This window comes from Callithrix jacchus, chromosome 8, assembly GCF_049354715.1.
Source record: "Callithrix jacchus isolate 240 chromosome 8, calJac240_pri, whole genome shotgun sequence".
NCBI lineage: Eukaryota > Metazoa > Chordata > Mammalia > Primates > Cebidae > Callithrix > Callithrix jacchus.
In genome coordinates, this window is record NC_133509.1 from 96,405,203 (window position 1) to 96,430,829 (window position 25,627).

At 37.6% G+C, this 25,627-nt stretch overlaps 1 protein-coding gene across 6 annotated transcripts in view; it reads left to right on the top strand.

Moving 5' to 3' along the window:
• Positions 1–1,731: 1,731 nt before the first annotated feature.
• The window catches only part of HIF1A (hypoxia inducible factor 1 subunit alpha), a 56,563-nt gene continuing 32,667 nt past the window's right edge, over positions 1,732–25,627 (top strand). For all 6 annotated transcript variants that reach the window (XM_078335068.1, XM_078335070.1, XM_035260662.3 and 3 more), the window contains exon 1: positions 1,732–2,063. Coding sequence is in view for 4 of the 6 variants with exons in the window: in XM_035260662.3 (XP_035116553.1) it covers positions 2,029–2,063 (35 nt within the window). In the remaining 2 variants the exon portion in view is untranslated. The remainder of the gene's footprint in view (positions 2,064–25,627) is intronic.

Below are 25,627 nucleotides of genomic sequence, written 5' to 3' on the forward strand. Positions count from 1 at the left end.
GTATACATATTATCTCATCTAACCATCCATAATACTGTGGTACAGACACTTTTATATCCATTTTACAAATAAGTAAACTGAGGTATAGAGATATTAAATGACTTGCCAGTAAGTTTCAAAGCCTGTGTATAAGCTCACTCTTGATTCTGGAGACAGTGATTCTTAACATAGTATCTTCAGAATGTTAAACTAAAAGATTTGTAATTTACAGAATTAGTTTTTCCACAATTAAAAAAGAAATTATGAGTAATTATTTTGAGTTCTCTTCAGGCATTTCCCTTAGTTCTTTTCAAGATCTAATACATATCATTTAGTGTTGTAGATCTGATAAACAAAAGTAGCACAAAGATCAAAGTTTTTTTAGAGATGGAGTCTCGTTAGGTTGCCTAAGCTGGAAACTCCCTAGGCTGGCACTACCAGGCTCAAGGAATCCTCCAGCCTCACCCCGCTCAGTAGCTGGAAACATCTTGTCAGCTAGGTCAACATTTAATTATAACTTTATAGGTCTACTGACCAGTTAAAAAGAGGTGCTGTATACATTAGTTGTTGTCAGAGTTTGATGTCTTTATATAGGCCATTGTTTTTACATGCTAATACAATTGAAAGCCAATACGGATATCTCTGTTTACATCCCAAAGCTAGGTTTTAACAAGAAACTCATAAGGCAAAGGTGAGAAGTAAAATAATTTAGTATCAAGTGGAGATATATTTGCAACGTTCCTTGGTTGAGCTCAAAATATATTCTTTTTTTCTTTTAAAAGACTGACAGGCTTGAAGCTTATGCCTCCAAAGACAAAAGTGATTATTTAGTAGCTTGCAAAGTTGCCAAAGGCCATTTTTTTCTACTGAATTTGGTTTATACTCTTATTAAGGTCATTTATACCTATTTGTAACTGCTTAACATAGTTTCAGATTTTAAGATTTCCCTGCAACTTCATTTCCCCTGAGGTTTACAGCAAGAGAAGTTAGTTTTTATTTTTAATTAAACTCCACCACAGAAAAACTTAGTGGACAAGGAGAGTTCCCCTGTGTTCCATGGCAGAGTGCGGTGGGTGACACTGACCCGTGGTTAGGTAACCTGACAAGGAAAGACCCGTTGTAACACATCTGAACAATGAGACCAATGGAAGGGCTTGCTGCCACGAGGCGAAGTCTGCTTTTTTGAACTAGGAACTCAATCAGAGTTGGGCGGCAATCCTGCCCAGCACTGCGGCGGAAGAGAAAGAGAGCCGGAGCCTTACATTACTGCACCAAGAGTATGAAAATATGATGCAGGTTTGGGACCCGGCAACTGAAATCCCTTCTCAGCAGCGCCTCCCAAAGCTGGCCACCGCCTTCCTTAGGAGAAAGCCCAGAGTCCCCAGACCCGGGCTGAGCCGCGCCCCCAGCTCTTTTCTCTTTCCTCCGCAGCTAAACACAGACGAGCACGTGAGCGGGGCAGCGCGTCCCAGCTGTGCCTCAGCTGACCGCCTCCTGATTGGCTGAGAGCGACGTGGGCTGGGGTGGGGACTGGCCGCCTGCGTCGCTCGCCATTGGCTTTCGGGGAACCCGCCTCCACCTCAGGTGAGGCGGGCCTGCGGGAGCAAGCGCCGGCCCGAGCAGGCGGCGGGCGCGCTCCCGCCCGCTCTCCCCTCTCCGTGCGCCGGAGCGCGCTTCCGCCTCCTCTCCCCTCCCCGCGCGCCGGAGCGCGCCTCCGCCCTTGCCCGCCCCCTGCCGCTGCTTCAGCTTCTCAGTGCACAGAGCTGCCTCGTCTGAGGGGACGCGAGGATCACCCTCGTCGTCGCTTCGGCCACTGCGTCGGGCTGGGCCCTGACAAGCCGCCCGAGGAAAGAGGCTCGGAGTCTGGCCCGGACCCCGGCGATTGCCGCCCACTTCTCTTCCTTCTGGTCTCACGAGCGGTTTCCCGCCTCGCACCTCCACCTCTGGACTTGCCTTTCCTTCTCTCTCCGCGTGTGGAGGGAGCCAGCGCTTAGGCCGGAGAGAGCCGGGGGGCTGCCCGCCGTGAAGGCACGCGGGGACCGATTCACCATGGAGGGCGCCAGCGGCGCGAACGACAAGAAAAAGTAAGCCTATTCCCTCGGCCGGCCGCCTTCGCCGGCGCCCCTGCCCGCCGGCCCGCCCTGGGCTCCCGGGCCAGCGTCGGCGTTCCTGGGGGTGGGGGGGGGCAGCCTTTTTTGTTTCTGCCGCTTCTCCTCTCCCCTCTCTTTCCCCCAACCTCGCCGGCCAGGCTCCCCCGCTGTCCACGTCGCCATCTTGTCGTGGGGGGTGGGAGACGCCTCTAAAGTGCTTTCAGGGGCCGGGGTCTGAGCCCTGCTCGCCCTCCCCGCCGGCCGTGGGGGCCTCGCGCCGCCCACCTACCCGCCTCAAAAACCCAGCCTGCTCTGTGGCCCCATCCGGAGGGGACTTTACCCAGCCCGAAAACCCCGAGAAGAGAAATGAGCTGCAGCTCGGTCGTCGCGGTTTGCACCCGGAGCTTCCGCTCCTTCCCGCCCCCATCCCCTCCGGTTCCATTGAAAACTCGGCCCTGGGGCGGACCCTGCACGCTGGTCCTGTCTTCCCTGTGGGCTCCCGGCCCTGAGTTCCGGACCGACGGACTCGCGTGGTCGGATGCGATCTTGTCCTGTGGTTGTCCAGCCGTCGCGGGTGTCTTTGCCTTTGTGCATTAAGGGATTTGCCGCGATGGCTTTAAGATGCGAACTTTTTAGTTTGCACGTGCAGGTTTTGTTTTAATCGCCTTGAAAAACTTGCCTAGACCGAGAGTCAGAGTAACGGGAATTTAGGGAAATAGCAACATTTTAAAGAGAACTTCAGAATTGAATACTTGTGTTCATATCACCTGTCACGGCAACGCAGATATTATAAATGAATATATGCCTCATTAATTCTTGAAATAGTGAAAATGTAGGGGCTGATTAAATGTAGGCAGTTTTAGTGATATTGAAGAAAAAGCGTATGATGAGTTAATGAAATACGGCACTAAAATGATGCAAAAATTTTGGAATTGTCTCATTTTTCTGAAATCGAAGTATATTAAAGGAAAACCTTTAACATATATCCAAAGTAAATAATCACTCGGTTAGAACTGAATCCGAGTTTTATAAATCACCTTGAAGTTGTAGTCTAAGGGGTACATTAGATATTAAAAATTGTGATTTGTACCAGTGGTGTTAAGAGCTAACTTCCCCATCCCTCAACACACACACACAATTTTGTCCACTTTGGTATTTAAACTTTTAAGGAAATTATTTTAAGGAATTGAAGATTTAGAGTAAGAGTTTTGGTTAGTAGACTGGCTTTGCTGGCAAATCCTTCCACTCTCTGGGAGAGAGATTAATTTCCCTAATCAGTATCAGCAGAAGATAAACTTGTTTATATTCTTGTTGTTTTGTAGATCCCTTCTCCTGGTCCCTCTTCAGTAGAATGTTAAATTTTCAGTTTGTGTACACCAGAGAAGGCACTAATAAAATTCAAAAAGTGAGCGAACAGGTCTAGATTAATTCCAACAGTTACCAGGAATTAATTGCAGTTTATTTTGCGGAGGTGATTACAGTGCTTTTGATGAAATGATGAGCTGCTATATTGTAAACCTAAGGCAGATTGCCTCTCTATAGTGCCAATTTTCTGTCCTTATTATATATTGAACCATACTTAATACAATGCATTAAATTATGCACCAATCACTTCCTTTTTATATACAGTATCGAACTCATTTCTTTGCCATTCATCAGTTCAGAATGTCAGAAGCAGCTTTGAAATAAGTGAATAAATAAATTAGCTACTGTTCCTCAGCCCCAATTCTAAATGAGTTTCTTAGATTTTCCTCAGCCCATGTGTTACTTTCAAAATGTTCTCACTTAAAAAGTTAGAACCTTGGATAGAATGGACTCACATTTCTTAATATAGAAGATCTTGATATAACCGAGAAATTAAGTTAAACACTTAATAAATGGTGGTTACTCAACACTTTTAGATGCTGTTTATAACAGATGACCTTTTCTAACTAATTTACAGTTTTTTGAAAGATAACGGAGATTGGGGGATGGGGATTTTCTTCATGCAGTTTTTTTTTTTTTTTTTTTTTTTTTTCGTTTGAAATGAGCTCCCAGTGTTGGAGTTTGGGAAACAAATTTGTCTTTTTAAGAGAAGGTCTAGAAAACTCAAAACCTGGAGAACTGGAAGAAATCAGAATAGAAAATGGGTATAGTTATAATATTAGAGATTTAACATAGGACATTTCATGTGGGTTCCTTGTTATAGGGGCTGGACTTTAATAGAACGTGTATTTTGATTTTTAGATTTGTAAAGGAATGTCAAGAAAGTAATGATTCTGTTTCAGGCTTCAGGCCAGACCACTTCAAAGTTTTGCGAAACAAGTAGTTACTGAATCATTAAAGTAAAATTTCTGACAATAGATATTCCTTAATTTCCTTCTTTAATTTTGGACGTTAAAAGTCAAGAGGCTCTCTCGTTTATTAGCAAACTTTTCTCCTTAGAATTCTACTTTGATTTTCCTTTTGTTTGAGGAAGCAGCATATAATGATTAAGAGCATAGGATCTGGAGTCAGATACCTCGAGTTAAGGGTCCCAGCCCTTCACTGGTGAGCTTGAGCAAGTTACTGAATGCCTCTGAGCTGTTTTCCTCCTTTTGAAATGATAAGAATAGCAGCCATCTGAGCAGTTATTGTAAAGATTAAATGAGATAATGCATATAAAGCAGTTAGTTGCCTGGAATAGGAGTCTTGGTGACATTGTGTACTTGAAAATAGATGTTGCTTGTTAAAATTGTGATTTAAACTTCCACAACTCTTAGAACTCTTTTTGCTAGGCCTTCCAGCTATTAACTTTAGTTTCTTTTCTGCATCTTCATGCATCTTTCCTATCTTCTGAAAGTGAAAAGACTAACATTGGATCCAGAGTTTTAAAGGACTTTTTCCCTGCTAAAATGGGCAAAAGAGTACATCCAGCCGGGCGCAGTGGCTCATGCCTGTAATCCCAGAACTTTGGGAGGCCGAGGCCGGTGGATCACGAGGTCAAAATATCGAGACCATCCTGGTCAACATGGTGAAACCCCGTCTCTACTAAAAATACAAAAAATTAGCTGGGCATGGTGGTGCGTGCCTGTGATCCCAGCTACTCAGGAGGCTGAGGCAGGAGAATTGCCTGAACCCAGGAGGCGGAGGTTGCGGTGAGCCGAGATTGCGCCATTGCACTCCAGCCTGGGTATCAAGAGCGAAACTCCATCTCAAAAAAAAAAAAAAAAAAAAAAGTACATCCTGGGGTTATGTTGGCATCTAGCATCAGCTATTTTTCTTGAGCATCTGATCTACTCTGTATTCTAGGCCTCCTCCTTCAGAATTCCTCACCCCTGCGTTTTCTCCCCAAATAGAATACTTTGAATTTACTCTGGAAGCTAGAGTCAAACATACACAATATTCTAGTCTTACTGTTAATTTAAGCAAGATATGTGCAGGACACTGCACTTAAAACATTTTTTGGCTTGATGCCAAAGTTTAGACTATTTTATAAAAATTAACCTTTGTAAGATAATGAGTTGATAAAATATTCTCAGTAAAGCCCCTATATGGTAGAAAAACTGTCCTTTGAGTTTCTCCAGAGTTCAGACCATTGGGTTCCATCTGAAGGCAAGGCCTCAAGGTTGTCTTACTGGTCTGAGTTTTGTGGTTCAATTTGTAGGAAGTCTATATTAGTGCACTCTTTCATACATGTGTATTTACTGAGCTATCAAGTTATTTTAGACCTAGAAAGTATTGGAGTTCATTCCTATGGTCCACTGCAGAACACCTTGTTTAGTTTGGAGAATGTCAGCCTTTCTACCTGTTAACTTCCATTGTCTTTCCTTTTAACGCGTTGTCTTTCCTTTTAACGCATTGTCTTTCCTTGTCTTTCCTTTTAACGCGTTGTCTTTCCTTGTCTTTCCTTTTAACGGGTTGTCAATGGCTCTAATGGTGTCTGGGCTCAGGGTTTAGTTTGTGGCTACATTCTATTGTTGTATGTCAAGAGTGGTGTATAGAAAGCTGAGGGGATTTAATTAGTCTTTGGACTGATTGTATTTTTTCCTGAAGAACTCAAAACAGTTTATGATCTTTGGTGGTGAAATTAAAAATTTTTGTGCATAGATGTTAAAGATTGGGTTAAATAACTGCGTGTTCATAGATGCCTTCTCTCAAAAATTTTTTAAAATTTAGATACTTGCAATACAGTATCCCTTTATCTAAGATTAATGTAAGTCCATTTCTTAACCAGGAGAAAATAATCTAAATTTAAATGTGTTGTTGGATGAGTTTCCAATCAAGAAATTCATTTTTTAAACTTTGTGACTAGTTATCCAGTGGGTGGATTTTACCCACTGTGTGTATGTGTTTTCTGCTTAGCTCTGAAAGGTTAGAAACAGAATTTGAAAGTAAGACAAACCAACCTTCTTGTTGCTCAGTATTTTTGGTAAAAAATATGGTGAGAATGTTTAAATTAACCATAGGCTTTGGAATTTTAAAAATAATGTGTCTCTTGACACATCAAGAATTAACTATTTTGTATATGCATTGAGTATTCATGTTCATGCTTTCTGCAGTAGAAATTTATAAACCCGTATCTACTTGCCTGACATGATCCCTTTAGAGAAACCTAGTATCTAAAATCTGAATTTATGAAACAAAATTAAACATTCTTGTTTCATAAAAACAAAAATTGTGATTACTTCATGGCTTTTTTTTAATAGCTTTTTATTGTTTCTTTTATTTTTCTACTTGGGTTGATTTCACATCTTGGTTATTGTGCTGCTATCAGCATGGGTCTGCAAATCTCTTCGAAGCTTTCACTTGTGGATATATATCCAGAAGAGGGATCCTGGATCATATGGTAACCCTTTTTAATTTTCAGGGAACCACCATATTGTTTTCTACAGTAGTTGTACCAGTTTATATTCCCACCAACAGTGCACAAGGGTTCCTTTTTCTCCACATCCTTCTAAACACTTCTCTTTCTCTGTAGTAGCCATCTAATATGTTGAGGTGTTTGTTTTTAAGGGCTTGTTTGTGGATAATTAACCAACTGAAAGCTAACTTCAGTTTGCCAGTGGAAGCTTTAACAGAAATGAGATTAAGTACCTCTAAAATGAGAATTAAATTTTTCTAGTTACTTAGATTTGGTCTGCCAGTACTTTTTCACAGAAATACTTTTTGGGTTAAATAGTGTACACCTGTTCTATTGTTGATAAAGCCAATTAATTAGGAAATTTGTTCTCAAAGATTTAAAACAATAATTGAAATAGTGTATTTTTATTAAAAACTGTTTGCAAGATGTTAGCTTTCAGCTGTTGTGGTGATCTCTATTGTTAGTTATGCGTGCTTCTTTATTAAAATTTCACTTGGGACCGGGCGCAGTGGCTCACGCCTATAATGCCAGCACTTTGGGAGGCCAAGGCGGGTGGATCATGAGGTCAGGAGATCGAGACCATCCTGGTCAACGAGGTGAAACCCCGTCTCTACTAAAAATACAAAAATTAGCTGGGCGTGGTGGTGTGCGCCTGTAGTCTCAGCTACTCGGGAGGCCGAGGAAGGAGAATTTTTTGAACCCAGAAGGCAGAGGTTGCGGTGAGCCAAGATCGTGCCATTGCACTCCAGTCTAGGTAACAACAGCGAAACTCCGTCTCCAAAAAAAAAAAAAAAAAAAAAAAATTCAGTTGGTTACAGTTTTAGCCATGAAGATTATTTCAATGTATGATTTTGAAAATTTATTGTCTTGAAAATGTAGTGATGGAACATAGCTTACTGTAGTTCTTTACTTGCTTGAAAAGTCACGATATATTTAGGCAAATTAATTTGAAAGTGTCTAGTATTTAATATTTCAATTTTCACTCCTTAAGGACACATCCCTTGTGTTTCCCTCCACCCTCCCTTTTTTTTCCCAAGTAGTTTGGGAGGATTTATTTTTTGAACTGAAAAATACTGTGGTTAAAAGTAAACATAAGGTTTAAAGGGGAAAGTTGAAGTCTTTGAAGGTTTGGATATGTTTCTGTTCTTAGGAGTCTTGTAAATTCAGATACTAAGCAAATGTCTTTAAAATGATTTCTACTCTCCTCCTTTCCATTATAAAACTGGATATGTTTTGATGGACAAAATCCCAAATAGACTGAATTTGAAATCAGTGGGCTGGGTGGGGTGGATCACCTGAGATCAAGAGTTTGAGACCAGCCTGGCCCACATGGTGGCGGGTGCTTTTAATCCTAGCTACTTGGGAGACTGAGACAGGAGAATTGCTTGAACTAGGGAGGCATGGGTTGCAGTGAACCAAGATCACACCATTGCACTCTAGCCTGGGCAAAAGAGCAAGACTCTGTTTCAAAGCAGTAAAAAAAAGAAATTTGTGGTATGAATACTGGTACATGCTGTACACAGTGAGCTCTTAATAAGTATTTGAATTAACAAATGAAACAATGAATAATTGAACAAAGAGAATGCAGAAAAATATTTTAAGTTTTTTAAAAGGTTTCTTTACAAGTTATCATTGTGCACTCTACTTTTGGCCCTACTTTCCATAGGAATTCTTCTTAAACTTGGGAATTTCTTATTCTACTCTAGAACTTTCAGGCGTGGTAGCTCATGCCTATAATTCCAGTAATTTGGGAGGCCAAGGTGGGCGGATCACCTGAGATCAGAGAGTTTGAGACCAGCCTGGTCAACACAGAGCAACCCATCTCTACTAAAAATTCAAAAATTAGCTGGGCATGGTGGCAGGCACCTGTAATCCCAGCTACTCGGGAGGCTGAGGCAGAAGAAGGACTTGAACCCGGGAGATGGAGATTGCATTGAACCAAGATCACACCATTGCCCTCCAGCCTGGGCTACAAGAGCGAAACTCCATCTCAAAAAACAAAAAGAAGGAGAAGAAGGAGGAGAAGAAAGAAGGAGAAGAAGAAGAAGAACTTCTTGAATCTTGAATTTTAATTTTTAGTACCTTTTTAAAAAATATTTACAGTATCTATTAGAAGCAGGCTTGAAAACATATTTTGTTGATAAACACAGCTATGTAACAAATAACTCTACCTTGAAAGTAACTCAGTGTCCTGTATTTCAAGGTATGTAAAAAGTTAGTGCCTTTTAATTCTATATATTCGGAACATAGTACAAAAAGTTTACTAAGAGAGACATCTGTGTATGGCTGTAGAAAATCAGCTAGGTAAATGTGTGGAAAGTATTTTTCTCCTTGTTTCATCTTTAGCAAACATTTATTAAATTGTGTGTGTGTGTGTGTGTGTGTGTGTGTGTGTATCATAGTGGTTAAGAGAACACTTTCTGGAACCTGAATGCCAGAAATTCCACTGCGTACCACAGGGTAAAATACTTAACTTTTCTGTGCCTTGCTTTTCTGTGCTGTAAGGATAAAGAGAGAGCGAGAAAGGAGTAGGGGGAGAGAAAGTGTGTGTGTCACTTAATGGTATATCACACATAAACACAATATAAATGATAGCTGTTGTTCAGGTACTTGGTGCTAGGGCTATAACAATGACAGATAGAAACAGCCTTCAAAATATTCATAATCTAGTGGAAGAGTGAGCCATGGGACAGACAAATTTAAATATAATTTTAGTGTTACAGACTAAGAATTAAACTGTTGTGGCCTATTTACAGCCTTACAGAAGGTATTCCATAAAGGTATTGTGGTAAAATAAGGATGCTGCAGAATTTCTCAGATACTTTAGATACACTTCACATCTGTCCTTTAAGTTTCTTATGGACTGACTGCACTCCAGCCCTTCTAAGAGGATGTGATCTGTGTTTGTAATGTCTATAAAAATGAATTTAAGATTGCCTTACTAAGAAATATTTTTTTGAAAAAAGTAAAAAAAATACATATATCTGTTCTCACTATAAAAACTGTTAAACTATAGATAAGTATAGAGAAGAAACTCCGTCCTCTTCACCACTACCAGCTTGTTCAAGAAATCTAATTTAGTGTCTCTCATAGACCCTTTTCTCTGTATTTGCAAATTAAGTACATATTCTGCCTGATTCTGAGTGTTTTATTTACATTAGTTAATTTTATCTTTTTTTCTTTCACATTATATCTTGGTTATCTTTCTTTGCTGGTACAAGAGGTACTTCATTCTCTTTGCAACATAATACTCTTTAGCATGGATGTACAGTTATTTATCCCAACTGATAGACATTTAGGATGTTTCTAATATATTGCTGTTATTAACAAGGCATGATGAATGTCCCTGAATATATAAATATATAAGCTTAAACTATCAAAATCTTAACAATACTTAACTAGTTAGGAAAATACAAAAAGCATGCAGAAAAAAATGTGCTCATAATTCTACCATTTAGAGGTAACCAGTGTTAATATTTTAATGTATTTCTTCCATATATTTTCATATGTGCACATGCATCTGTTTTCTTTAGCTAAAATTATGCTGCTTGGCATACTTTAATATCCTGCTTTTTCACTTATTACGAGCATTTCCTACCTTTACATGTTTTCAAGTGGTATTTTAATTACATACTATTACCTTATATAGTTTAGAGTCATTATAGAGGTAGTATTTCTCGTGGTTAAAAACACTAAAGTTAGTAGACTGCCTAGATTTGAATCTCAATTATGTTACTATCTAGTGTGACCTAACTTCCCTGTGCTTTAGTTTTCTTGTCTTGTAAGTGCGTCATAAATATGTGTAAAGCACTTAGAACAGTGTCTACCAAATATATGTATAAAAGTGTTTGATATTGTTATCTTTGATATTTAGTTTCCTTGTGTTACACAATTATGTTTCTAAATTTTTCTACTGAACACTATTAAAGTTCTTAGTTCATAGTCAGGAATGCAAAGGCTAAATATTATGGTTCTTGATATATAGTTTAATTTTAGATGACTTCTTAGTAGTTTCATTTACTTTTAGAGGGCATTTAATTGTGAATATTAGTTTACCATAGGATACCAAGGCTTTGGCTTAATATAAATATGAGAAATTTGGCATATAAAACTATTATAAGAACTACTTAATAGAGGCTAACATCATCAGCATTATTTTGAAGCTTACACAGCTTTTAAGCATTTTCTTTTAACAATCATTCTTACATCTAAGGACCATTATTAATATTCAGTGTTTAGATCCACTGATTTTTCCCCTTCTTCTTGAAATAAATAACATGCAATTTTGAGAATATCTTTTTGAAGAATATGTGAATGCTTTAAGTATTGCAAATGAATCATTAGATATCTAAACACAAAATGACGATTCGTCCTAATTTTGAGCTTCGAAGTCTTACAATTTGTTTAATGTTGAAGTTATAATTGGAAGCATAATTGATGATCTTTAGCTAGAGATCAAATTCATTACTGACAATGTAAATTACAGTTGGTAAAGGTGGCCCTAGATGGTAGTAAGCTTAGAAATTCCTGGAATCCTTTGGGAGGCCAAGGCGGGTGGATCACGAGGTCAAGAGATTGAGACCATCCTGGTCAACATGGTGAAACCCCGTCTCTACTAAAAATACAAAAATTAGCTGGGCATAGTGGTGCGTGCCTATAATCCCAGCTACTCAGGAGGCTGAGGCAGGAGAATTGCCTGAACCCAGGAGGCGGAGGTTGCGGTGAGTCGAGATCATGCCATTGCACTCCAGCCTGGGTAACAAGAGCGAAACTCCGTCTCAAAAAAAAAGAAATCCCTGGAGTCTATTAAAAAGTTTCTTAAGTATATATCATAACAAACTGTTTTGAATGCCATGAAGACTACATAGTACTGCTTGAAAACATGAGATACGTATTTTCAGACCCATTTAATAGGTATCTGAAGTATGGAGATAAGGAAAAGTGAAACAACTGCTGAAGTGATCTGACCTTCTGCTTTGAGTATGTTATCTCCATGCAAATCATGAGCTGAACTCCATGTCCAGGGTAGAACATATACCACAGGGTCTTTATATCAGACCAACTCTGAGTTTCTCATGACTTCTGTGTCGTCTTGCCCAGGCTGATGTACCTATTTCCAGCCTTTTCTTGTTTCCCCTTAATTTTTGTGTTCACTTCACCTAATTTCCTTTAATTCTCACTCTTAATTAAAAAAAATTTTTTTTAATTTTTAATTCTTTAGTTCTCTGTCTGAGATTCATTGATTGGTAAGAAGAAAGTTATAGAATCTTCTTTGACTTTTTTTGATACAGATATTTAAATTCTATTACTTTATAATAAGGTTGGGGCTTGATTATTCTCTTTGCTTTATAATAGAATGGCATTTAAATAGGAGTTCCCTGAGTGTGTTTACAGTCATTTGATTTGGCTAAACTATTTTAATGTTTAATGAAATTTAAACATTTTCGAGGAAAAAATTTAAAAACTACACAGGTGCACAAAGAAATAAAACTCACCTGCTATTTCACTACCTAGAGACCACTGTCTACTATTTCTCTCTCATTTCTGTGTTACATACGTATGTTAATAAATGTAGGATCAGGGAATGAGTACTGTTTTTAACCTACTTTTTAAAAATTTACATCTACATTTTTTTTCCATCTAATTAGTGGGCAGGAGTCTTAAAATTTTGTAGGATTGTGGTGATGGTTACATTAGATAATATTAGTGTTGCATACTTAACATAGTAATGGCTCTTAATACTCTCTAGATTTGGACATAGTCTATTTTACCATTATTACCTTTTTATTAAACCTGTTCTCCAAAAAGGATATGATGAACAACAACACATTCATCAGAAAATTTGTAAGACTGTTTTGTTACACTGTTTTTCTCAGATTTTTGCAATTCACTGAGGAAATAAATAATAGGACGAAGGGAATTATTTACCCTGGATTTTTGTAAGGGCTAACTAGAAATGTTTACCACATTGTAGTAGACATTTAAGTATTATTAGATTGGCATTATATATTTTACAATATTTTTAAACGCTGAATGGTATTGCATTAAAGGTCCCGTCATTCCCCTATTTGGAACACTTAGATTGAATCTAATGTTTCTTTATTATAAATAGTATTATGATTAAGAGCCTTTATTCATGGTTCTTTTTTCAATTACTTTTTCATAAATAGAGATTAGGGTTTTGTATGTTGCCCAGGCTGGTCTCAGACTCTTGGACTGAAGTGATCCTCCTGCTTTGGCCTCCCAAAGTGCTGTGATTACAGGTGTGAGCCACACTGCCTGGCCCATGGTTCTTTTTGTTGTTGTTTTGAGATGGAGTCTCTGTCGCCCAGGCTGGAGTGCAGTGTTACAATCTCTGCTAATTGCACACTCCGCCTCCTGGGTTCAAGTGATTCTCCCACCTCAGCCTCCTACCCCCATGGTTCTTTCTTAATAATAAATTTAAAGTAGAATTGCAGGGTCAAAAAAATGAACATTTTAAAGCTTTCAATACAATTGCCTGTTTTTCTTATAGAAAGTTTGACCTAGTTGTATGTTAGAATGTAATTTTCTTCAACTTTATTATCATTAAAGTTTTAAATTTGAAGCACTGGCAATTTGAGAAGTATATTAGGATTCTTTTTATTGCAAGTAACAAAATATAACTCAAGCTAGTTTAAGAGGGGAAAATGCAGTTATTGGCCAACACAATCTAGCTTTAGTTTAAAAGACAAATCTAGAGTCTCAAATGATCTCAGAGTGTCTGGGTGCAGTAGCTCACGCCTATAATTCAGCACTGTGGAAGGCCAAAGTGGCAGATCACGAGATCAGGGGTTCAAGACGAGCCTGACCCAACATGGTAAAACCCTGTCTCTATTAAAAATAAAAAAATTAGCTGGACGTGGTGGTGCATGCCTGTAATCCCAGCTACTTAGGAGGCTGAAGCAGGAGAATTGCTTGAACCTGGGAGGCGGACGTTGCAGTGAGCTGAGATCATGTCGCTGTACTCCAGCCTGGGCGACAGAGCAAGATTCCCTCTAAAAAAAAAAAAAATTATCTCAGAGTGTAATCCCTGATTTTCTCTTGAATATTACTTGGCTTGTATTCCTTTGCTTTTTGCATGCTGACCTTATTCTGCCACTGACAGGCTGTCTGTATGGTATGAAAGAGGATAGCCAGCATCCCCATACCAGCATCCGTACAATTTGTAATTTAAAAAAATGTAAAGAAACTCCCTCTCTCTTCTAGTGTCTATATATTAGTCTTCTGGAAGAATGCCAGTTTGCCCTACTTGGACTATTCATTATTAGCCATGTGAATGGAGTTCCCTGATTACATGAGTCAAATATGTTCTATTGTAGTGTATTTGATTGTCTTCTTGTAAGTTATCATCATCTTATTATATACAGGACTCTTGATCAGTGCTATCATTGTAATTAATGGTCAATGAGTTTGGTTGCATGTCATTTGAATTCATATTCTATAGTTTTCTACCAAGTGTAGAAAACTGTTCTTGTCATGACTTTTGAGAAGCTGAGTATTTCTTCTATGGGTTAGGGTTTTCATCTCATCTTAAGAAAAAGGTGATCTTGTTTAAGATCACACAGCTGGGATTACTAGTACAGCTGTGTGATCTTACACAAGTTGCTTTATTGGGATAAGAATTATTGCTTTATAGGATTTATGAGAATGAAATGATACATCAACTTATGTGAAACACTCAGAACAGCTCTTGGCACAAAGTAAGGGCTTAATTAAGTAGAAGCTATCCTGTATTCATAATATTATATTTGTTACGTTGTTTTCAACATTGTTTAGAATTACTCAAGCCTTCTTTGGGATAATCTGACGAAGGCTATTTGCCACCAGTGAATAAATAGTAGTGGTAGAATAGTTACTGAGGCCTTTCCTTTACTTTGTTTTTTTTTCCCCATGAAAATCTAGCCTTTGCAGACTAAAATACTGGTTTATGTATAGATATGTTATTATTATTATTATTATCTTTTTTGGGAGAGAGTCTCATTCTGTTACCACATTGGAGTACAGTGCCGTGATCTCAGCTCACTGTAACCTCTGCCTCCTGGGTTCAAGCAGTTCTCCTACCTTAGTCTCCTGAGTAGCTAGGACTACAGTTGTGCACCACCGCACCCAGTTATTTTTTTGTAGAGACATGGTTTCACCATATGTTGGCCAGGATGATCTCGATCTCTTGACCTTGTGATCTGCTTGCCTCGGCCTCCCAAAGTGCTGGGATTATAGGCGTGAGCCACCATGCACCACCGTTATTTTAAAATAATTGTCCTTAGTGGTAATACTAATGGAAAAAAAATATTCTCAAAGCTATTTATTTAGGATGTTAAAGGAGGGGGAACTAAGAAAGCCTACATTTCCATGTTCTTTGTGTCCAGAATCTCATTAAATGTTTTTTAACTTGTTAGCAGAGGAAAGTTAGAAATTACCTGCCTTTGTAGCTAACTAATAGTTCAAATATTTGAATGGTTATAGTGTCAAACAAATAGTCATAGCCTTCACTGTGAATGGAGGAAGGGATATTTTCTTGGATAATTTAAGTTGACTTATTTCAGTGGTTCAAAAAATTTCTTCAGTCCTTAATCATGACTCAGGCACCTAACTATTATACTACATCCTATAACAGATTATTGTGCATTCATTTATTCAATGGGTATTTGTGCAGCTAATTTATTGAGTACAGCATTGAGTTGCTGATGGCTCTGACCACAGTTAAACATTCCATTTTTGATGTTCATTTATTCATTCATAGCATATTACATTTTTAAAGTTTTAGTTCAATGCACTTTAAAGTTTGAGGTTCTTGCAAAGTACTGACTCTTGGGTTTAAGTTTTGTTGTTTAATATCGACCACCACAGGAGCATTGGCCAGTCTGCTTTTAGAATTTTCATAGACACACACACACACACACACACACACACATTCTCACAAGACAGTCTACTCATTTTCTTTTTTACCCCTGAGGTTTTTAACACAGGATTAATGTTCAAATCTCTTTTGGAGCAAAATAATCAAACTTTTGAGATGTACCCAGTGACCTCAGTCTGAGTATATACTGCATTAAAAAACGTAACCCTGTTCCTTTTAGTGGTCATTTGGTAACAGTTTGATCATAAATAAATGCAGCCTCAGAAACAGAAGGCTTGAAGCAAGTATACAGAACTGTGGAAAGATCATTTAGATGATCTAGAATATGCCTTTTTTTACATTGCCACCAAAATGAAAACACAGTTTTAAAATTTTTATAGAATGTAACTTCAACACTGCTTTAACTCTATTAAACAAAGCACTGCCATGTTTTAATTCTTATTTACTACTCTCTCTCTTTTTTTTTTCTAAGACAGAGTCTTGCTCTGTCACCCAGGCTGGAGTGCAGTGGCACGATCTCAGCTCACTGCAACCTCCACCTCCCAAGTTCAAGCATTTATCTGCCTCAGCCTCCTGAGTAGCTGGGATTACAGGCACCCATCACCACACCCAGCTAGTTTTTGTATTTTTAGTAGTAACGGGGTTTCCTTGGCCAGGCTGGTCTTGAACTCCTGACCTGGTGATCCATCCGCCTCAGCCTCCTAAAGTGCTGGGATTACAGGCGTGAGCCACTGCATCTGGCCTATTACTCCCTTGAGTTGTGTAAGTTACCGGATCTGCCTCTTTTTCAAATTATCTGAGGGTAGCTGTCATGTTTCTTCCTTCTATTCTTAAAAAATCATCCCAAATTTCTTAAATCTTTTAATTTAAAAATTATATATTGAGCGTCTGATTTGTAGAAAGGCATAGGCCATATTCAAAATAGGGCTTCATATTAAAATGGGGAAAAGGGTGGAGATTCTCGAGGGGAATCCAAGATCTGCCACACACTAGGTGTTGTTACCTAACCCTTTCTAAAAGCAAAGAAACAGGATCAGAAGGTCACTTGAGAAAATTTATTTGGTAATATTAGATAGGATGGATTAGTATAGTTGGAAAACAGAGACTCCTGCTTTAGGAGAGCTGCTCCTTTGTCATCATTTCCAGAATCTTCATCACGGTCAAGGTTTAGAGCTAACTATTAAATAGAAGAAGTCTTGAGGGTATGCTTTCTATTGTATACCCTTATTTAATACATTTGTTTTTCCTGTTATATAAGTACTTTATTATTCTAATTTATCCATCTTCTATTATATTTAAGCAAATAATTATTTCAAGGACTCATTCTTCTGAATACACACAAAGTTTAGGGTCACTGACCTTCTTAAGTTCTAGTCTTAGATCTGTTACCATCTGAGAGCATATAAATAAGGGAAACAGAAAAGGATTTACACCTGAGACAGAAGCAATGCAAAGCGAAAAGAGTGATAGAGTAGGTAATTTAGGGAAAGTCAGTGATACACAGCTCTTAACCATGAACAGTGATTCTTAACTCTTGAATGTTTGTGGCATTCATGAAGGTATTAATAGATAACTTTAAAAAATGTTTCAGAGAAGTGAAAAAAAATTCAGTTATCACATTCTTCATGCTTTGAACCCTACACACACACACGTGTATTTAAGGTGAAGTTATTGTGTGTTTTATTAACCATGCACTTGTTCTTGCTGGCTTATCATTGAGTTTTACAGCTAACTTCCTATTCTTAGCAATTGTACCTTGCTTTACATAGTATTGCCAAACCCACTGTATTCAGTGTTTTGCCTGACAAACATGGTTTGTTACAGGATGTGTATTCAGTTATAGCTAAAAGTAAATTTTTCTCATTTTTCAAATTTTGCTGGCCTACTTGTTAAGCTTTTGCTTTAAGACCTGCTAATGCTTCCCAAACTTCTGTGGTTTAATCACCTTAGTGTTTAGTTGCTCTAAGGATTCCCAGGGACCCCCTCCCCAGAGATTCTGATTTGGTAATTCTGGGATGGAACTCAGGGATCTGTAAATTTTATAAGCACTCACAGGTGAAACATAGACTTTAAACAGCTAAGAGTGCTTATCAGGATTATGTTGAGATTATTTTTTAAACAGACAAGCCAAGCCTATAATTTTAATTTCCAGTGTTGGGATTTGGCCGTGTATATCTTGGGTGGGGTGGGGTGGGGTGGGGTAGAGAGTTCTATTGATGATTGTGATATACACCACAGGTCAACCATTGAATAGTCAGTGTAGTTAGTGTATTTTATAATTACTAGGTTCTAAGTATGTGGTAGTATTAATGTTTTAGGAGTTGGATATATTTCCTGTATTTGTAAAGCATTTAGGTAGGTTTTTTAAAAGAGAAAAGTATGTAACAAACTAGTTTTGAGTGTTGCTCTTTTACTTCTTTAGGCGTTTTTGAAGAACATGTTAGTATTTTCTTAGAGAAAAGGGGCTCAGAGTGGTCCCCAGATCATCATCATCAGTAACACATACTAACTTGTTAGAAATGCAGATTCTCAGGCTCCATTCAGATTTCTTGAATCAGAAACTCTGGGTGTAAGACTCAGCATTCTGTGTTTTGAGCATTCCTCCAGGGAACTGTGATGCAAACTGATGTTTGAGAATCTTCATCTTAGAGTAAAAACTTTACATACACATTTTTGTTGTTTCATTTATCTAGCACAATACCTTATATATAATCAGGGCTAAAAGATTTGTTGAGAGGATCAACACCAATTCTTGACCGGGAAAGATTTTATTTCTATCACTAGTCAGGAATATTCTAAAAACAAAAAGCACATTCTTTTTACAAACAATTTCAATACACATTAATGTAAACATATGAAAAAGTATTAGCTACTTAATAAATTTAATTAACATGTAAATGAAAAATTTACACATTACTGCTATTTCAGATGTCATATCGATTTCATTTTCAGAATGACCCCTCCAATTTAAAACAGTGATACTTTTCCCCCTGTATTTTGCACTGCAGCATTAGAAAATCACATCTAAAATAAGCATTTTGGTGAGGTTTTCGGAAGGTGAATAATCCATCTTTAATTATGGATATTTAAGAGAGATGTTGCTGTGCCATTCAAATAATGATTGAAAACAAGAAATTTAGTTGCTTTGAAAAATAAGTGTATGCATTCTGAATGTTTTTCTTCAGAAACAAACCATTTCATCTGTGTTTTTTTTTTTTTGAATTTCAGATTAATTATAAAATACAGAATTTTCAAGATTTGAAAATTAGGTTAGCGGGCTGGGCGTGGTGGCTCATGCCTGTAATCCCAGCACTTTGGGAGGCCGAGACGGGTGGAACATGAGGTCAAGAGATCAAGACCATCCTGGTCAATATGGTGAAACCCCGTCTCTACTAAAAATACAAAAAATTAGCTGGGCATGGTGGTGCGTGCCTGTAATCCCAGCTACTCAGGAGGCTGAGGCAGGAGAATTGCCTGAACCCAGGAGGCGGAGGTTGCGTTGAACCGAGATGGCGCCATTGCACTTTAGCCTGGGTAAGAAGAGCGAAACTCCGTCTCAAAAAAAAAAAAAAGAAAAGAAAATTAGGTTAGCATGAGAAACTGAAGATACTGAATTACACTGCCTATTCAGTCTGTACTTTAGGATATACAGTGGGATATACTTACCTTTACTAGAAATAAATATGGTTCAAATTATATTACTACTTTCAGAGTTTTTTGACAAATGCAGTCAGTTTGTAGTGAATTTTTGTTAAATTACAAAAAATTTGTGACCCTGACATCTTGAAACTAGTTAATATTTTTAAACTTTGCTAACACTGTTTATCTCTGCATCTATGAGTTATTTATGTATAGCTAAATATGTTTATATTTATACATATACATTACACATAGGAGTGGATTCATACCCAATTTTTTGTATAGCCTGCTCTTTTCATATAATACTATATTATAGCATCTAGTATAAACAAAGATTAATTTTTGTAGACTTTGCTTTTATCCTGAAATTTTATGGTACTGGTTTAATGGAAAGACAATTTCTGTGACTACTGTTTTGTCAGTTAGGTATTGACCCTGGTAAACACTGCTAGATAACAGTAAGCAGTGTAAAAATATATTTGTTCCATAACATAACCTCCATGGAGGTAGGGGCTTGGTTTGTTTTGTTTATTGCACCATGTCCTATTCTAGGAATAGTGTTAGGCTCATAAAAGGTGATCAAGAAATATTGGTTGAATAAATCAATAACATTCTCTAGCATATGGATATCCTAAAGGTTTATCATTTTTAAAGTTTATTGATTAGAATTAAAAAGACATTTGCCCAGATAAAATAATAGATTGTCTTGAAAATGTAATTTATATTTAATTTGAAATGTCCAGTTTTTGCTATTTTTTCCATTAAGTAGAGATAGTGTTTTTTAAAATTAAATGTAAAGTTTTAAGTATTCTGGTTTTGCAACAATTGCCAGTAGGATTAGGTATCAACTTAATGAAAACTTCATGACAGCACTTTCTTAAAAAAGACTATGGAAACCAAAGTTAGTAAATGATTTTGGAAGACATAAAGATATTTAAATGTTCCTTTCTTTTTCTTTTCTTTTTTTTTTTTTTTTTTTTTTGAGACAGGGTCTTGGTTTGTCTGGAGTGCAGTGGTGCAGTCACAGCTCACTGCAGCCTTGAACTCCTGGGCTCAATCCTCCTGCCTCAGCCTTCTGAGTAGCTGGGACTACAGGAGTGCACCACTATACCTGGCTAATAATTTCTTTGGTTAAGAACATTAACTACAACTCATACATTTTCCTGACCACATTAGCTTAGGGCAAAACGGTAACAGTTACAAGTATAGATTAAAAAAATAAGGGAACTAATCTTAAACATTGAACCTCTTTTCAGCAAATTGGTATTCTAGTTTCTCAGCTCTTCCTTACACCTCTAAATCTCTTTCCTGGCACGATCACTTATTTGCCTTGGTTTATGGTGATGCCTTGGTTTATGGTTCATTATTATACTGGTGGATGATTGTTTTAATTAGTAGCTAGGTTTTTTTTTTTTTTTTCCTTCAGGAAAATGACACTGCTGGCTCTGATATTTACCTTATGGCTAATGCCTATGTTTGCCTATGTTCACATTTATTCCATGATTCATTTATTAACAGTTACTAAGCTGCTTTTCTGTGCCAGGAACTTGGCTAGATGAATAAATTGTTGTTTTTGTACACAAAATTAACTGTCATAATCAGTTACTGTAGCATTTATTTTTGCAGAAATATACATTTATACTTCAACTGAGTGATCGAATCTCAACTTACTAATTCATACATTCAGCTAGCACATAATTGAATACTCCTTATGTGTCAGAAACTTAATGTTATAGGTGCTTGGGATGCATCATTGAACAAAATAGACAAAAGTCCCTGCCTTTCTGGAACTTACTTTCCAGTGTAGGTTTGGATTGGTGGGGTAATAAAATAAAATAAGCAAGTAAGATACATACTTAGGTTTTCATAAAAATAGAGCAGGTCAAGAGGACCAAGATGGAGGTAGTAATCAGGGAATCTCAACTCAGTGAAGGTGAGACTGGGAAAAAGACTTGAAAAGGGTAGAAAAGCAAGCCTTATAGGTATTTAGGGTAGCAGTAGTCCAGGCAAGGGGGACAACTAGTGCAAAGGCCCTAGAAGGCAGTGTGTTTGAAATGTTTTAAGAACAGTAAGGAGACTAGCATGCCTAGAACAGAGTGAGCAAAGGGGGCAAAGTGGTACAAGATGAGATTAAAGAGGTAATGAAGCCATTGTGGTGGCCCAATGGACTATTGGAAGCACTTTGGCTTTTACTCTGAATGAGGCAAACACCATTTTAAGCAGAGAGGAGTGGTATGACTTGATTTCTTGTTAAAGTTATTCTAGTTGCTGTTACAGGAAAAGACCAGGAGTACAGAGAAACAGATGAAGAATATAAAGTTTTCACTGAAACATATCTAGTATGCTTGCTTATATTTGAAAATGCATATCGAGATAATTGTAGTAAATTCAAATAGTATGTCTGGTTTATAGTACTAGCATTGATATGCTTCTTAATTATTATAATTGACATAATAATAGGAGCACTAATAAAGAACAAGTCAGAGATTCCCAAAAGAATGTTGAAAAGGCAGTCAACTTTTCCTTTGCCTAAAATCAAAGTCATAGCAGATTTTGGCGAAATACTAACGCCAGAGTCAAACATATGCACATCCTTTCTGAGAAGACAAAGATGAATGTGTGACAGTTTCCTGCCCCCAATAATCTTTAAGGGTTGTAGAGGAAGATTAGTATGGCCAAATAACTAGAGTGATCAGTTCTACCAGAGAGGGCCAGTTTTGGAAGACAGAAAAAAACAACAACCCAGAAACAAAATGATGTTTGAGTTAAATCTTTAAAAGTTTCTCTCATAAATTTACCAAGGCACATATTGGGAAGGGTACCCCCAGACAGAAGGAGTAGAATAATTTAACCAGAAAGGAAGTAGTATGGTGTTTTTGAGTAACTACAGTGTGGCTGAAGAATGTGGGAAATGATAAGGACAGAGAGATGGGCAGGAAACTAGGTAAGGGAGGGCTTCCTTTTAAAATAATTAGATCTTGTCCTGTGTACATTTAATGGAATTTTAATCAGAACATAATACCAGATTTCTTTACTTTGGAAGGATCTTTATGGTGGTGGTTCCAGAAGGGAATTAAAGCAGAGTAACAGTGGTTAGCAATAATGATCGGCTAGTAGTTCCCAAACCTATGTATCATATGCATCTTGGGGGTTTTTAAAAACTCCCATTTTGGAATCCTGACTTAAATCTACTGAATCAGAATTTACAGATTCAAATTCCTACTGGGGCTTAGGAATTTGAAATGTTGAATGTCCTTCATGATGCAGCTGGACAAGCATTTGGGAATACAGCATTAGGTGACTATTTCAGTAGACTAAGGAGTGGAGGCTATTTAACTTCAAGGGCTGTTCTGCTTCTAACTATATTTCTAGTACCTAGGATACTGCATGGTACTTGATAGATGTATCCTTCCATACCTCACCCTACACATCTCTTCATCTGTATCCTTAGTAATATCCTCTGTAATAAACTGGTAAACACTTATCCCTGAGTCCTGTCAGCTGCTTCAGCAAAGATGGGTTTGTGAGAATCCCAACTTGAAATCTATCGGTCAGAAGTTTCTGAGGCCTAGACTTGGAACTTATGTTGGGGGAGAGGGGCAGTCTTGGGGACTGAGCCCTCCATCTGACACTGTCTCCAGGTAGATAGTGTTAAAATTGAAGGACAGCCAACTGGTGTCCACTGCAGAATTGATTGCTCACTTGGTGGTGGAGAGAATGCCTCTTCCCCTCATTTGGTTACAGAAGTTATCTTGTGTATTGTTGATTGCTGTGGTATGGGAACAGAAGGCGAAAAAAACTGTTGGAGAGTTTTTTTCCAAAACAATAAAGAGATTATTTAGATTTATAAAAATAGAATCAATGTAAATTAACTGAGCACATTGTAAAATATAGAGTAGAGCTGTGTATAAGGAGTATATCTTAATGTCAGGCTGACACAAATTGAATGTTTGCTAGAAGCTTCAAAAATCTAAGCTTCCCAAGTATGTGAAAATACTCAGGTTAGCAAACATTTTTATGCAAACAGCAAAACAATGCTCAGAGCCATTTAAGGAAAAAGAACAGTAACTGAATTCTCTTACAGAAATGTGAGATGTTGTTAACTAAGTACTGATTTGTTCTACTTTTTGTTTATTTGTTTAGTGGGATTTCAGTTCCTAAAATTCCTTCAAATGTGCTGCAAAATACAAACCCAGAACTTGGTGAATCTTCCTTTTGTTTTCCTGTGAAAAATGATGAAATTTAAAACCTTGAGGATTAGACCTTGAGGGTTACCTTCCAGTGTTTATGCCATCATCATACAAAATTTTGGAGGAAAAAAACCCTTCCCACTTAAAAACCAGTCAGTCTCAGAAAGTCACCTCACCTGAGACTGCATCATTGTATTATGTGCATTAGCTTTAGGTATAGATCTAAAATGTTTTTAATATTTAAAAAACTTCAGCCTTTCTTCATTAATTTGGCCTAATACAAGTTAGAAGAACTTTAAAAATGAGTACAAACAACAAGGAAGTTGCTGTGACTGCCAAACAAATGTCGAGCAAGTAAAATACCAAAATGTTGAACTTAGATATTGAAAGAGTTGCTCTGTACAAATAAAGTCTACGGGGAGTGTATAGGATAGATTGAATTACTATCTTTTGATTCTCTCCCATTAATAATTGGCATTACCAGAAGGGGATACCTTGCTTTGAAGAGCTGCTGGACGTAGAGCAGAGAGCATCTATCACCGTTGGTAGGTGCCTTTCAGTTAGGACTTTGGATTTATTTTTATTTTTAATTTATTAAATTTTTATTTATTTTTCAAGCATCAACCTGTTTAATTGTTCATATTTTATTCTTGTATCAGTAGGTTAAGAAAGTAAACTTTCCCAAGCACTGATTTATAGATCATGTTTATAAGTGGCACACAAAAGTAAGTTTCATAAACAATAACATTCAATGATCTACTTAAATGCGATTGTAATCCTTACTTTAAGCTAAGGGCAATAATTTAATACAGTAGACTAAATACACACAAAACCAGTATATCCAGAACTACAAACATGGTTTCCATAGCCACATATGGTTTAGCCACAAAGGACACATTTCCACAATGAACAGGTACTTACAAATATGTTAATAAAACAGTAACCCAAATGCTTATCCTGCCATCAGCTTTTTAAGCAGTGCCATTCCTGCTGCGGAAAGCATTTATTTTTAGAAGCTTGACTCTGATCTGGGAAAACGAGTTCTCCTAAAACTTAACAGGATATTATAAGTCAGAAAAGATTTTAACTCAAAAAGCCTCCCAACACAGCATTATTTACGGAAACTTAGTTTCTTAAATAAAAATAATAACTTGTTACCTGAAGAAAATTAAAACAAATTATCTTTTAAGAGAGATAAACATTCTTACAAAAAACTGTATTTTCTCTATCTTTTTAAAAGAAATGTAAACCAGTTAATTATCTGTATTTATTTTTTGAGACAGAGTCATTCACGCTCTATTGCCCAGGCTGAAGTCCAGTGATGCCATCTCAGCTTGCTGCAATCTCCACCTCCTGGGTTCAAGCAATTCTGCCTCAGCCTCCCAAGTGGCTGGGATTACCAGTGCGTGCCACCATGTCTGGCTAATTTTTGAATTTTTAGTAGAGGCAGAGTTTTGCTATATTGGTCAGGCTGGTCTAGAACTCCTGGCTTCAAGTGATCCACCTGCCTCGGCCTCCCAAAGTACTGGGATTACAGGCGTGAGCCACAGTGGCCAGCCCAGTTCATTATCTTTAATAATAATTACCTTTAATAATGTTTAATAATAAACTAGACAGTAAACTAGTTGTTGTCTAAAAACTTCCAAATACATAAAGTACATGTCTGAGCTGTCAAGTCAAAAATGCTATGTAGATTTCACATATTAAACAGCTACAGTATAGCTTATAAGGGCATAAACATACCTAACACATAAATACTGCTTTATCCTTTAGATAGTCAAAAGTCAGAAGGAACTGCATGGTTTGCAAGGTACTTTGACTTATGAGTGGTCATTAAAACCCAGTAAGTAATTCAAGTATGGTAATAGAAAGGCAGGTAATTAAACGCACCAATATCACTCAGAAATCAAAGGCATAAAAATAAAGGCTGAGGCTGGGGGCTCAGTGGCTCACGCCTGTAATCCCAGCACTGTGGGAGGCTGAGGTGGGTGGATCACCTGAGGTCAGGAGTTCGAGACCAGCCTGGCCA